This window comes from Erigeron canadensis, chromosome 9, assembly GCF_010389155.1.
Source record: "Erigeron canadensis isolate Cc75 chromosome 9, C_canadensis_v1, whole genome shotgun sequence".
In the NCBI taxonomy this organism is placed as follows: domain Eukaryota; kingdom Viridiplantae; phylum Streptophyta; class Magnoliopsida; order Asterales; family Asteraceae; genus Erigeron; species Erigeron canadensis.
This window is the reverse complement of record NC_057769.1, coordinates 19,468,759-19,482,903: the sequence shown is the minus strand read 5'-3', so window position 1 is coordinate 19,482,903 and position 14,145 is coordinate 19,468,759. Positions and strand designations below refer to the sequence as shown.

Here is a 14,145-nt window from a genome sequence, read left to right as displayed (position 1 = left end):
GCTCTTCAATGCTTTTGAGATGGTTTGGCTTCAAGTTGAAATTTTGATCAACACCCGGTGGTCTAATTGTGGAACCACGAGCCGTAGGAATAGTTCGGGTTCGGTCACCATACCGGATGTCGTTTGGGTCTTTTGGTGGATTGTCACCCATTTCGTCTTTTACAAGTGCAAGATTAAAGAATTCCTCTAGATAGAAGCCTTCTTCTTCTGAATCTGGTGGTGCTGTAAAGTTGATCCTGCGTCTTGGTAGAGTCTTCAATGGACTAAAAAGAGGTCGCCCCGAAGAACGCAAAATCATCAACTATAAAAGAATCCCGCAAAAACATAACTAACACCACACGTCAAATGCACCTCACGCGTGAGGAAGACTCCACCAAGACGCAGCCAAAAAAAAGCAAATAACTTCCTCACGCGTGAGGAAGGATCAAACCACTAAATTATAACTAAATCGGCACACAATCCCCGGCAGCGGCGCCAAATACTTGATGTGCAAAATCGAGCTTTAAATTTATAAAACTAAAACCACCTAAAAACTCAGTACTACGCACTCACGGACAGTGGACCCGATCGTTTGTAATATAGTTAAGAGATAAGTCTGAGTTCGTTCTCAGGGATTGGGAATGATTAGTTGCTTATGAAATGGTTTGGGAAACGGGTGTTGCTTTGAAAATCCTCTTGACAATTAAAGTAAAATTGGTTTGCAAAATAATTGCATTAATTTAAAAAGAACTTCACTCAATATAATTAAAGGTCATCCACGTTGACTTCCCTCGACTTCAATTGTGATTGCATTTAATTAAGAATAAATTCTCTAGAGTTTAAAGATAATTGTAACAAGATTAAGGTGCTCACGTGGTACCACCAACCGTGAACAAAATACCGAATCACCTAATTGCTAGTTGAATTACCTAAGCTGGTACCACCAAAACTAAGACAATTATTCCATCAATCAGTTTTATTGACTATCAAATTATCAATTGAACCTATGTGACAATAACGTGGTACCACCAACTGATATCAATCACGTTGACAAAATTAATCTTTTCTTAAAATGAATTCACTATCATACCATGAACTAGTGATAATTACTTATAGACAAGTAACCGTTTTGAAATCACATACACATTCAACTGGTACCACCAACGAAGAATTATATGCATCCAATATCAAAATTAATTAATAAAAAGAATTAACTTCATCAAGATCACAGAACAACGATAATTAAATAAACTCTTTTGAATTAAAAATATTACAATCACATTATCCGTCTCGTTTCATCAAGGTGGATGATTAAACGTTTAGCCACTCATGATCAATCCACAATAATAAATAAAATAGAAGAGGAACATGATGTGCCAATCGTTTGATGAAAAATAAATTGCAAGACAGTAAGTAGATACGATTTAGATGGGTGCTCGTGAATCTTCAACAAATCCGCCTAAGAAAGTATCTTGATTGGAGGGTGAAGAAACCTTGTAGAACAGCTCCTAGAAAGAGTTTTGATAGCTTGAAATTCGTCCCTAGGGTTTATATTTATACCCTCTCAACATCTGATGCAAAACCGACACAACTTTTGTTTTCCCGTACACCCACTGCGGCGCAGTGGGGTTGAGCCTTCCCTCACTGCGACGCAGTGAGGTGATCTTGACTTTGACCTTCTTGTGACTGCGGCGCAGTGGCTAAGCAAACCAACACTTCGACGCGGTACGTTTCCACGACCTCCTTTCTTCTTAACCTGACTGCGGCGCAGTCAACTCCTAGCCATCCCCACTGTGCCGCAGTGGGGGTTTGTCCATAAACTTCCGTGGGATTTAGCTGCGGCGCAGTGAACACTTGTACAGAGCCAACTTCTTTCGATCTCGATTACTTGTCAAACTCTGCCGTCTCTTCCACTCAAATCAACTCTCAACATCATAACGCACTTCCGGGCCAATAATCATCCGAAAATGTACCAAATGAACGCGTATCCTGTTTAGAGCCTGTAAACACTAACAAACACCATAAAAGCGTCAAATGCATACAAAAACGACTTAAAACATATAGTAAAATGGCCAATAACGATGTGGGTAATGGGTATAAATTAGTCACATCAGTGTCCAAGAAATTGGACTTGTCGGAGCCAAAATTCACACTTAGAAAACTTAGCGTATAGCTTCTCGTCTTTAAGTAACTGCAAGATTATTCTCAGATGTTTCTCATGTTCCTCCTTACTTCTAGAGTATATCAGAATGTCATCAATGAATAATATCACGAATTTGTCCAAGTATGGCCTACAAATTCGATTCATTAAATCCATGAAAACGGCAGGCGCATTTGACAAATGATAGATTTATCTATATTTCTACATTGAAGAGGAACCCCTCCCAAATCTTAAATACAACTCCACAATACCAAAATTACGCTTATGCTTTATTCACTAATATAAACATCCTCATCTAATATACATATAATATCTTTAATGAAATAATTACAACATAAACCTTTAAATCTTCAAAATAACTACACTTTCTTCTTTATAATCAATTACTTTTACATTTACCATTATTGACGACCCAATGGCTACTGCCGCCACCACCAGCTCGCACAACTACTACTATCGCAGTCGAATTTTGCGGACATATTACTCGTGTTTTTATAATGACCCAACAATTTTAGTATCTACTTTAGCAGCAGCAAAAGCCTCACAATTTCAAAAATTAAATTATGGCCCACTTTCAGAAAATTGATCGTTATATTCAAAAAAAAAAAAAAATAATAGAATAAAGGAAGAGAAGAGCTGCCTCTTCCAAACCCCTAAAAAAGCACCCACACACACATTCAAAATTCAAATACGGTATGTAAAAAGGAAAAAAGGCTTCTTCTGACATATAAATGAGCCAGACAGCGTGCCCTTTTTTCTCGCCGTATCCGCTCCCTTAATTTATATACTACTGCTCCATTTTCTTTACCTATCTTACAAATTTCGACGAATTGCCCCACCGAGTTCTAAATGGGTGACAGACTTAAACTATCATCAAAGTATTCTGATGAAAATCAAGTGCCTTTGAAGGTTAAAAACAATAACCCACCATCAAATTTAAAGCCCAGATCCATATGGGGTTCGAATATTGTAAAAGGGTTTGCAGCTGATAAGAAAACTCGTTCGCAAGACCCCACCAAGAAATTGCAACAACAAGATCAAAAACCTGCAAAAATCCCTTTTGCTTCAAATAGAGCAAAAAGGTCTCTGATCGGGGATCTATCGTGCTCTGTAGCTGCGACACAAGTTCATCCACAAGGGATTCACAAGTCAAATTCTTTTTCGGGGCCTCGTGATTTGTTTGCTGAGCTTGATCAGCTAAGAAGCTTGCTACAAGAATCTAAAGATAGAGAAGGTAAGTTGCAAGGTGAGTTGATTGAGTGTAAACGGAAAAATGTTAAGGCTTTGGAGCTTGAAAAGGAAATCAAGTTGAGATCTAGTGAAATTGATGGTCTTATAAGCAAAGTTGATTTGTTGGAATCTGAAAATGCAAGTCTTTCTGAGCAGTTGAATTCCCAGCAGTTGTTAGAGAATTTAAAGAAGGGTGTTGTGAATGAGGTAGATGTTCTCAAATTAAGAAGGTTGAATGCTGAGCTTCATCTTCAAAAGCGAAATCTTTGTTGTAGGATTTCTTCCATGGAGTCACAACTAGCTGCCCTTGCTAAAGATTCCGAGGTTTTTCAGTTATCCTTTATGTTTTTACTTTTTTTTTTTTTTTGTTATTCTCTTTTAATTAAAATGAGTGTTTTTTTTTTTTTTTAAATACCAAAATGTGTATACTAACTGGGCTTGTTAAGGTGCCTCTAGGAAGGAATTTATCTAATTATTCAGAGGTTAAGAGTTGCGTTCAAATAAGAGCACTTATAAGTCCGTAAACTTAAAATAGTTAGCACTTACTTATCAGTGTTTAATATTAGTTTGAAGCATTATAGTAAGAGGTATCACATTTTTTACTTTATGCATCTATGTTGGGTTATTTGAGAGGCAAAAACATCAACATTGGTGAATACATCGGTTTGTATGACTCAGTTTTAGAATTCTAACTAGTGTTCTTGGTGTTTTTACTATAAATATTTTCTTGTTTGGCACTACATGCTGGTATTATTTAGTTTGTTTTAAGTATGCTGTATGTACTACTATCCTCAACAAAGCTGTCGAAAGACAACTGATAATTAAAAGACAGTAATTTTTTTTCCAATAACTAGATACCATCAAAAGTTATTATAATAACTAGTGGCACAAATAAATCAAGACAAATTTTTTATATAAACCTAAGAGTTCCACCTCAAACAACCCCCTTTATACCTGTTATACATTTCTATTCCCTCATATCCATTAACTTTAACCTATGTTATATGGTTGATTTTGCAATTACTTACATTGCTTCCACTAGTTCCCCCCTTGTCAATAAATATACTCCTTATCTGATTTAGAGGTATAGCTTTTTATGGTTTTAATTAGGTTCGTTTAATGATTAACAGAATGAATTTGTTGATAAGATCAAAGCTGAGGCATTTATGCTGAGACAAACAAACGAAGATTTGTGTAAACAAGTTGAAGATCTACAAGTTAGTCGATTAAATGAGGTTGAGGAACTTGTGTATCTTAGATGGGTCAACTCTTGTTTAAAAAATGAGTTGCAGAATTTTGCATTTGTATCGAGCCCAGATTCTGTTGAATGGCTTAATGGTTCTGCATCAAGTGATGAAAGTTCTGAACATGATAAAAAAAGGCCAAGTTTGATCAAAGGTTTGAAAAAATGGCCCGTTTTAGATGAAGAAATGAGTGACCCTGGACCTATTAGTTATAAACTAAATTTTGGTTGGTTAGAAGGAAGGAGTCCTGGAAGAAGACATTCCATCAGTGGAACAAATTGCTGCCAAGTAGATGTAGTGGTGAGTAAAAGAAGACAATCTGATGGATTCATGTGTTCATTGGAAATGGAGGAAGTAAATGATCTGAATGGGCTCCAAGGGTCACAATTGCGTGAATCTACAAAACTTAAAACATTTTTGGATGTTGAAAAGAGGGCGTTGCGTGTTCCTAATCCGCCTCCAAGACCTTATAGCTTTACTTCTGCAGAACATAAAGAGGTCACCCCTCAAGTGGCGCTGCCACCACCTCCACCACCACCACCACCACCACCACCACCAAAGTTCATGGGACGAAATAGTGGTAATGGGATTGTTCAACGAGTTCCACAAGTGGTTGAGTTTTATCATTCTCTTATGAAAAGGGACTCCAGGAAAGATTCTTTAAATGAAGGGATTTGTGATGCCTTAGATGTTAATAATGTGAGAAATAGTATGATTGGTGAAATTGAAAACCGATCATCACATTTACTTGCTGTAAGTGTTTTAATAAGTGGTGTAGATATTTCTTCTGCTTTAGATTATAGGATGAGACAAAATTTTCAATTAATGGTGTTGAAGTTTAAATTTTTTTTAATGTTTAGATAAAGGAGGATGTCGAGACCCAAGGGGAATTTGTGAAATATTTAATACGGGAGGTCAATGATGCTGCTTATACAGATATAGAAGATGTGGCAGCTTTTGTGAAGTGGCTTGATGATGAACTTTGCTTTCTTGTAAGTTAATGATCTAAATCTATCATTTGAATTTTGTGAAGGCGGCATGATGCCAAGTTGGGTAACAGGTCCTATTTTAAACGGGGTTAGTTGCTGGCTTGAGTAGAAAGCACTTTGTTTTGTCTAATTATAGTTTTGTTATGTAACTAATGCTTTTGTTATAGCTATCGATACTATTTTGTTAATTGGCTTGATCTCCTTTTTAGGCCTATCTTTAGACATACCAATTAGGCACGATAATCATTTTCCATAATATAAATATCTAAGTAGCACAACTTAAACGTTAAGGAAAAAGACTTTCTGTAGACTTTCACCGTCTTTCCTTTAGAGATGAAATACATCCGAAATTGAACCATTCACTGATAATTGGGTTGAAATTGTCGCCTCTAGAATTCTAATAAGTCATGAAACCATTGTTCAGTGTATATTTTGGATTCCCTTGAAGTTCTAGTAGATTTGCATTTGACAAATTGAACTATTCACTTACTAATGGGTTAAAATAATATAACCTCTAGAATTATAGTAAGTCATGAAACCATTTTTCAGTGTAAATTTATTCACTTGAAATTTTTGTGTTTTCATTTTGAGAAAATGAATTATGTAGAGTTTTACTGAGAGCTAATAGTTGTTTTTATTAGAAGGGAAAGGGAATTGGGACTTATTTTTCATTCTTTTAAGTTTTGTTGGTTGTTCTTCGATTTTAAAAGGTGGATGAGAGGGCTGTGTTGAAACACTTTGATTGGCCAGAAAAGAAAGCAGATACATTAAGAGAGGCAGCATTTGCATATCGAGATCTAAAGAAGCTGGAAAATGAAATATCAAATTACAAAGACAATTTCCACATACCGTGTGACTTGGCATTAAAAAAGATGGTGTCCTTATCTGAGAAGTAAGAATATTGTTAATCTTTATATATTCTTTTGTTATACTAAGATCAATTTTGAATTATGAATCTATTTTTGTGTTAACCATCTTGTATACATTTCTAGGATGGAGCGTATTGTTTATAACCTTATTCGAACAAGAGATCTATTGATGCGTAATTGCAAAGAGTTTAATATTCCCACTGATTGGATGCTTGATTATGGAATATTGAATAAGGTTTGCTTATTCTGACCAATTTGTTTCTCTTTTCTTTCACTATATCAAATGGTTCTTGCTTTTCCTCAAATCGGTTAAATTTATCATTAGGTAAAGGCAAAACAGGTTAAATGAGTTAAAAGGGTTGAAGGTTGCCAAAACTCTGCATTTTTTTATTTTTTTTGGTATATGATGAATTTTATAACACCCAAAACATATAAGTACAAGTGATGTGACTGAGTGTCACATTAGTTCACACATACGACATGCCAAAACTCCACATTCAATACGTATGATATGATCCCACATCAGCCAAGTATGGGATTGGTAGGTGGTTTATAAGCCTAGGTGTCCCCTGCTCCTTTGAGCTAACTTTTAGGAGTGAGTTCTACACCTAGTTTATAGCAACCCATTTTGGGATGGGTTCGTATCAGCGTACAACCTTCTATTTTTTGTTGCTGAATGCTATACAATTTTTCCATCCTATTGGCAGAATTCTAATATACTAAAAGGTAAAAAGTTCAGAAAAAATGGACAATGTATTGGCCATTGCCACCTTTATTAGATATACTCACCGTTTTAGTGCCAATGGGGTTGGTGGCCCATTGGTAAGGTCTATGACCTTGGGAGGATCCACCTGAGTTTGAGTTAATACTTTTCACATTCGTGGGGACTGGGGGTGGATTAATAGGGAGTTTTTCGAAAAACCTGAGTTTCATTAGAGGTTTGTGTGTAACTTCTAAAATAACAAATATACTCACTGTTTTAGTGCTCAAGAATTAATGAATGATACATAATCTCATTGTAGATCAAGTTGGGATCAGTTAAGTTGGCAAAGAAGTACATGAGAAGAGTTGCTACTGAACTCCAAACCAAGGGAACATCAGAGAAAGATTCTTTAATGGATTATATGCTCCTTCAAGGAGTGAGATTTGCTTTCCGTATTCATCAGGTTCGTCATATTTATAACATATTTGTTCATTAATGTGAAGTATACCACTTTAGTACTTTACATGTTATATAATAAGTTATCACAAGATACAAAGTGTGATCGTCATGGAGTAGAGGTGTCACGATGGTGGGTTTAGGCTGATCAGGTGATGGGTCCAAACAGGTAAAGTTTTAGTCACAAGATGCAAATACTTTTTGATCAAGTTAAAGCATTAAGATAATATAATTACTATATAATATTACATTCACAAAGAATATTTAGATACAACAATTTAGGATGTTGTATGCATCTCTGTTGTCAAAAGCGGTCGCCTAGTGCGCTAGGCACAAGGGGAGGGCGAGGCCCATCTATAGCGGCTGAAACCCTAAGCCCAGGTACACATACATATTAAGCGGCATCTTATAGATTTCAATATAAACGTTCGGTATTGTAAGGAGAGACTTTTAATGCATGTCAGAGAACCACATATATTATGGGGATACAGAGGAGTATCTTCATCAAAGTATTCTTTTTTGGTTAGAGGAGAAACCAACCAGGTCTAATGTGAAGGAACCACTAGATCTTTTGGTTACCAAAGGTAAACACTTTTATTGTTCTGATAATGGCATATGAATGTAACCACCTATAACAAAAATGTTATATAGTCTAATAACTTACTTGAGTAGTATGTAATATATGTACTTATGTTTTTTGGGTTATGTGACGTAAGATACCGAGTGATTGCTTAGTTGTAACAAGTTAACATCATTTCATGCCATGTCACTTGCCACGTTTCGCCATGTAAGGTGCCACGTATGATACATACAATAGCCATCTGGTAATAGTTAAATACATTTTTGTGCCACCGACGATTTCTAACTCCGGTCATCTTTTCCGGCTAATTTCCGGCACCATCTCCGACAACACCATTTTTTATGGGGAATACCTCTTAACCACAGAATTAGAATATTGTTTAAATGCTATATGGACTGCCCCAACATACATTAACACCTGATTAGAATATTATTCAACAAAATAGAATTGAAATAAGCACAAATTATTACCGAGAGGAAGAAAAGGAGCCACGGATGGCAATCCAAAAAATCTTGTTGGCAATTATTTGATGCTGCATCAGCATCTTTTCATATTTTATTAAATTAAATTTGACAATATTCGTTGAAGTTTAACCATAGCAAATTTATTTACCATATTCTAATTTGTGTAGCAGAGGATTCCTACCTCCCCAATTAGTCGGACTCAACAATTTAACAAAAAATACGGTACTAATTTGTGGGGCTGGGTTGCAAATGGGTAGGGCTGTCAATGGGTTTGGGTTGGCAGGTTCGGGTTGGTGGGTTGAAAAACTCCGACCCTAACCCAACCCACTAAAAGTTTCAGGTCAGAAATTTCAACCCTGACCCACAACCCGCCAACCCATGACCCAACCCATGTGACCCGAGAAGCAAATATATATAAATATAAAATGGAATAAATCAACCAATATAAAGCTTTATCATTGATGGTGTAAGCTGAAAACGAAGGGTAAAAAAAGAAAGAAATACGAGGGTATTGTTAATACTTGGCACAAAGTTAAGAAACTCACCGCCTCATCCTACATCACTTATCATCTCACAGAATTTTGAGTCCTCCTTTTATTTCATATTTGAAGTTACTTTAGGTTAGAAATATAAAAAATGAGAATAGGACGTATGAATTAGTGTAATGTGGAGTATGAACTATTATATATAATTCAATTATTTTAAAGATATTGGGTTGGCGGGTCGACCTGACAACCCAACAACCAAACCTAGACCCAACCCAGAAAAAATCAGGTTGGTGGGTTGGTGGGTTGGCGGGTTGGTTGGTCGAAAATACTCAACCCTAACCTGATTTTTTTCGGGTTGGGTTCGGGTTGGGTCGAAATTGACAGCCCTACAAATGGGTTTCTATTCTTTTTATTTGGTTATTACTTTGTTTCTTTCTTTCTTTACTTCACTAATATTAATCGAGTTGAATTTGTTATATATATAAATATATATATATATACACACATATATATAGGTTTTAGGTAAAATAAAACAAGTATTAAAGTAAAACAAATAAAACAATAGGTTTTTCTTCACTGAAGATCACCGTGCATCATGCAAATCATCGTGCATCAATTGCTTCGTGAATCTTCGTGCATCAATTCAACTATGATCTAAGGATCAAGATCTTATCCTATTTGTTTTACTTTAATATTTGTTTTACAATACCCAACCTCTATATATATATACACTAGTGCTTAGGCCCGTCTAATGGACGAGTAGTCTGAAAATATCTTAATCAAATATCACAACTTAATCAATACGAAACTAAAGAAGAAACATAAGAAAATTAACTCCATATAAATATTGATTCCAGTTTACCTTTTTTTTCCCTCCAACTTTTGTTAAATAAAAAATTTGCAGCTTGTTATATCTAAGCTTAATACAAAACTTAATACAAGCACAAATAACAATTTTGACTAGTAGAGTTAAGCTCAACAAAAAGAGAAACAAATAGTGTACAATATATGATTTGAAAAATACATACAAATTCATCAACGAAGACCATCTCGAACGTTTTGATTTTCTTCAGGTTGTTCCACTCCGAAACAGTCCATACATGCACAACACGAAGTCGTAGATGATGGTTAACATGTGTTGTCTTAAGAGCTTAAAGATGAACTAATGTGATCTTATATTTTGTTGTTGTAGAAGAAGTCATAATGAAGATATAATGGACAATAAACTAAATTTTGAAAAGATAATTATAACAATAACATAAGTATTTAATGTTAAATAATACTAATAATGATTAGATTTTGAACAAAGTATATAAATAAAAAATCTTTTTGGTAGTCGATCGTATGTTTTTTTTTTGTTGTTTTTTTTTTTGGTTGAGAATATGTGATGGTTTTTTCTAGGTGGTATGTATAATAATAATAATAATAATAATAATAATGATGATGATGATGATGTTTTTATAAGATTTAATAACTACGATGCTTTGAAAAAGGCGAATGCAATACGAAGTATTTTGAGAATGAAACAAAAAATAGAGCGCCATGGTAATATTTTATAAGATTTTTAATTAAAGGTGGGTCATTTATTAAATAAATAATAAAAAAATAAAGGATTAATAAGAATGCTAAAGGAGGAGGATTAAGGGTGTCAAGTGTACTCCAACCTCCTCTTTTAATTATATTATAGATAATATAATTAATTATAGATTTATTTTGATTTTTAATTAAAAAAAATAGAAAAATAGAGAATTAATTAGAATGTAGAATAAGGCTTAAGGAAGGAGATTAGAGGTGCCAAGTAGACTATTAACCTATTCTTTTAGTTATATTATAGATATAGATACATCTATAAACACACACATATATACATCTACAAACACACACACACAAATTTAAAGAAATCAAAAAGGAAAAAGGAAGATGACATCATCAGCCATGTAAGCATATATTGGTGAGTCAGCAACCACATCAGGCACTATATTTAAGTGGTAACCAGCTACCTGTTCATCTGGTTACTCGTTACATCACATAGCCCAAAAACCTATGTACATACATCAGATAACTACTCGAGTAGGTCACTACACTATAACCTTTTTGTCATAGTTGGTTGTATTCATATGCCATTATCTCTTTATTGTTCGATTGCTACTGATATTTAAAGATTGGGTTAAGTCACTCATATACTTTTTTTCATTTACATGGTTGTCCACTAAACTGGATTATTAATATATATCACCCACATACTTTTTAAAACTTTACATGGTTGACCAATTGAGGACTTAATGACCTACAATAACCGGTTAAATGCTTTTTCTATAACTAAATTAGATTTAATTACAAAAATCATCATCATCATCAATAATTCAATACTATCTTCATCATTTCCAGATTTCATAACAATGCAACATTTACCAGAAATTAATTATAAAAACAACATTTACAGATTTCATCATCCCCCTCTCTCTACTGTGTAGATCTTTCACCTTCTTTTTTTCTTTCTTTTTTCATCCTTTCCCAGTTTCTCCACACTTACATTCCCACCCAAATAATTATTTTCTAGGCTTTGTAAAATTCGTTAATGACATCGGATCACACACACTTGACTGTGATCGTTCACGCCATACATGGTCACAAACTCGTTCCCCTGACTGACACCTTTCCAGAAGATTCCACCACCGTACTCCGTCCCCAAACCCACAATTCCGAAAATGCTGGAAACACATCGACCAGGATAACCCAACAGTTGTTGTAGTTTCGGATTTTGTTGATGGAATTGGGTTTGATTCGACAAAAGGGAAACTGGTTGATATGGTCCAAGAGCACAAGTCCAAGGATGGCTTGGCTAACGGAGAAGGTTCATTGGCAGTTGTAAGTTCATCGAGTCCGAAATAAATGGCTGCGAAGACTAAGTAAAACTAGAAGCAGTTAATATTAGTAGCACGTTTTTAATCAATAGTGGAGTAACCCACTTGCATGCATTTTCCATTTTAATTCCCATGTTTCCATTTAAGTAGTTATAACCTCTACCCATGTTCCCACGTAGGATACTCTTTCATTTCCATATTTCCTCTATAAATTGTAATTGCATCACTAAGAAATGGCAGAGAAATTTGTCGCGTTAGTGTATTTCTTATTCTTACTTCTTTGGAGTTTAACCCACTCAACGGGTTCCATAACACCGGTTGAAGGGAATGATGTTAGTGGGATTAGAGTTGTTACTAAATGTCAGCCTCGTCAGTATATGAATCGTTGTGGCGACTTTAATCATCCATTGCCTCGTCGGGATGGAAATGATGAAGATAGTAATGATGATGATTTTTGTAATTAAATCTCATTTAATTAAATAGAAAAAAGCATTTGACCTGTTATTATAGGTCATCTGATCTGGTCAATCATGTAAAGTTTAAAAAAGTACGTAGGTGATATATATTAATAATCCAGTTCATTGTACAACCAATGAACAAAAGTACATTAGTAATCGAGTGACTTAACCTTTAAAGATAATATGCTACTGATATAATTTATATATATATTTCTCAAATCATGTTATTTTATATGCTTCTTTTATACAATATATAAAAGTACAACCCTTATGTATGGATGAAACAAATTATATTTACAGATAATATGCTTTTTAGTCAACAGATTATATTTACAGATTGATTATAATCATTATATGCTTCTTAAGAAGGATAATTATATGCATCATGGGTTATTTAAAGTAATTTAGTTTAAACAATGTGTTGAATTTTTCAGTATTATGGGTTATTTAAATGGTACTTGTAAGTTGTAACTTAAATGGCATTTGGCTTGTTTTTTATTTAAGAGCGTTTTTTTTGGGGCCCCTGGTCTTTACGCACCTCTCGCGTAGGCCACATTTGGGGTCTTTGTGTTTTGAATTTGCCTTTGCTTCTGACAACTATCGTATCTATTAGAATTGCAGCTTTGAGAGTCTTTAGTTTGGATAAAATCAAAAAACATAACCGACGTGAATCCATTAATAAGCAAATTAGATGAAATCGCCACCTCTATCATGCACCTTGGAATCTAATTCTTTATTAAATGCACACACACTAACTTTGTTCACGTCTGTCTACTAAATGCAGTTCGCTGGTGGATTTGATGTGGATACCATGCATGCATTCGAGGAGCTTCGCAATGTCGCACTGGTTTTGAACAAAAAGTAGGCTGAAACTGCAAGGACTCCTTTCGCAGTAAAAGTATGGATTTATTGTACAGGTGTATCGATTAAAAAGTTAGTTATGCTAAGAATGAAAAAGGGATTTAAGTGCAATATCCTGTACTCAAAAGTAACTAAAATATTGAGGTTCAAGTTAATTTGACCCTTGTTTTGACACTGTTTTGAATCCTCTTTCCAATTTCTGTTATCGTTTGAAGTGTATTTGACATACTAGAAGGGTACCCGTGTTGCAGCGGTACTTTTATGTAAGAAATGATAACTATTGGCATTCATGTTAGGAATGACAACGATTCACATATATGTTTCCGTTCTATTTTCATTTCAACCAAAGAATTTTTTTTCACATTCTGTAAATTGTAAAACTAACATGGCAATTAACAAATGGAAAAGTTACATTGCAAGTTTTACATCAGTCAAAGTTTTAATAATGGAAAACTTGGTTCCAAGTTTTCGAGACTCAATAAAACGATAGTTATATCGCAAGTTTTACATCAATGTAAAGAAAAGACAACATAGTACCCCAAGTACAGGGTATCTTCACCGACATGATTTGAGATGGTTGTTGTCTAAGCCAATTAAGCCCACAAATGAAGTAGCCAGTATGTAGTGATTAGTGAGTATATCACTGCAAAAAAAGAGGTGAGTCGTTAAAGCCCAATATACCAAATTGCGTGACTCACGCTTGCGTTACTAAGACGGGGAATGACCGATACAAACAGGTTGCAATGATTACATTATACAAAACTTGACCCAAAACATAACATGTCGCAGCCTTAGGGGG

General features: G+C 34.7%; 1 protein-coding gene across 1 annotated transcript; it reads left to right on the top strand.

Annotated features, from left to right (window-relative positions):
• Window positions 1-2,814: 2,814 nt before the first annotated feature.
• LOC122582328 (protein CHUP1, chloroplastic-like) lies at window positions 2,815-13,664 on the top strand. The gene is made up of 7 exons (XM_043754697.1): window positions 2,815-3,694; window positions 4,501-5,367; window positions 5,475-5,606; window positions 6,314-6,495; window positions 6,596-6,707; window positions 7,495-7,638; window positions 13,270-13,664. Exons 1-7 carry the CDS (start codon window positions 2,990-2,992, stop codon window positions 13,348-13,350), a joined length of 2,223 nt encoding a protein of 740 aa, XP_043610632.1. The 5' UTR covers window positions 2,815-2,989; the 3' UTR covers window positions 13,351-13,664.
• Window positions 13,665-14,145: the final 481 nt, after the last annotated feature.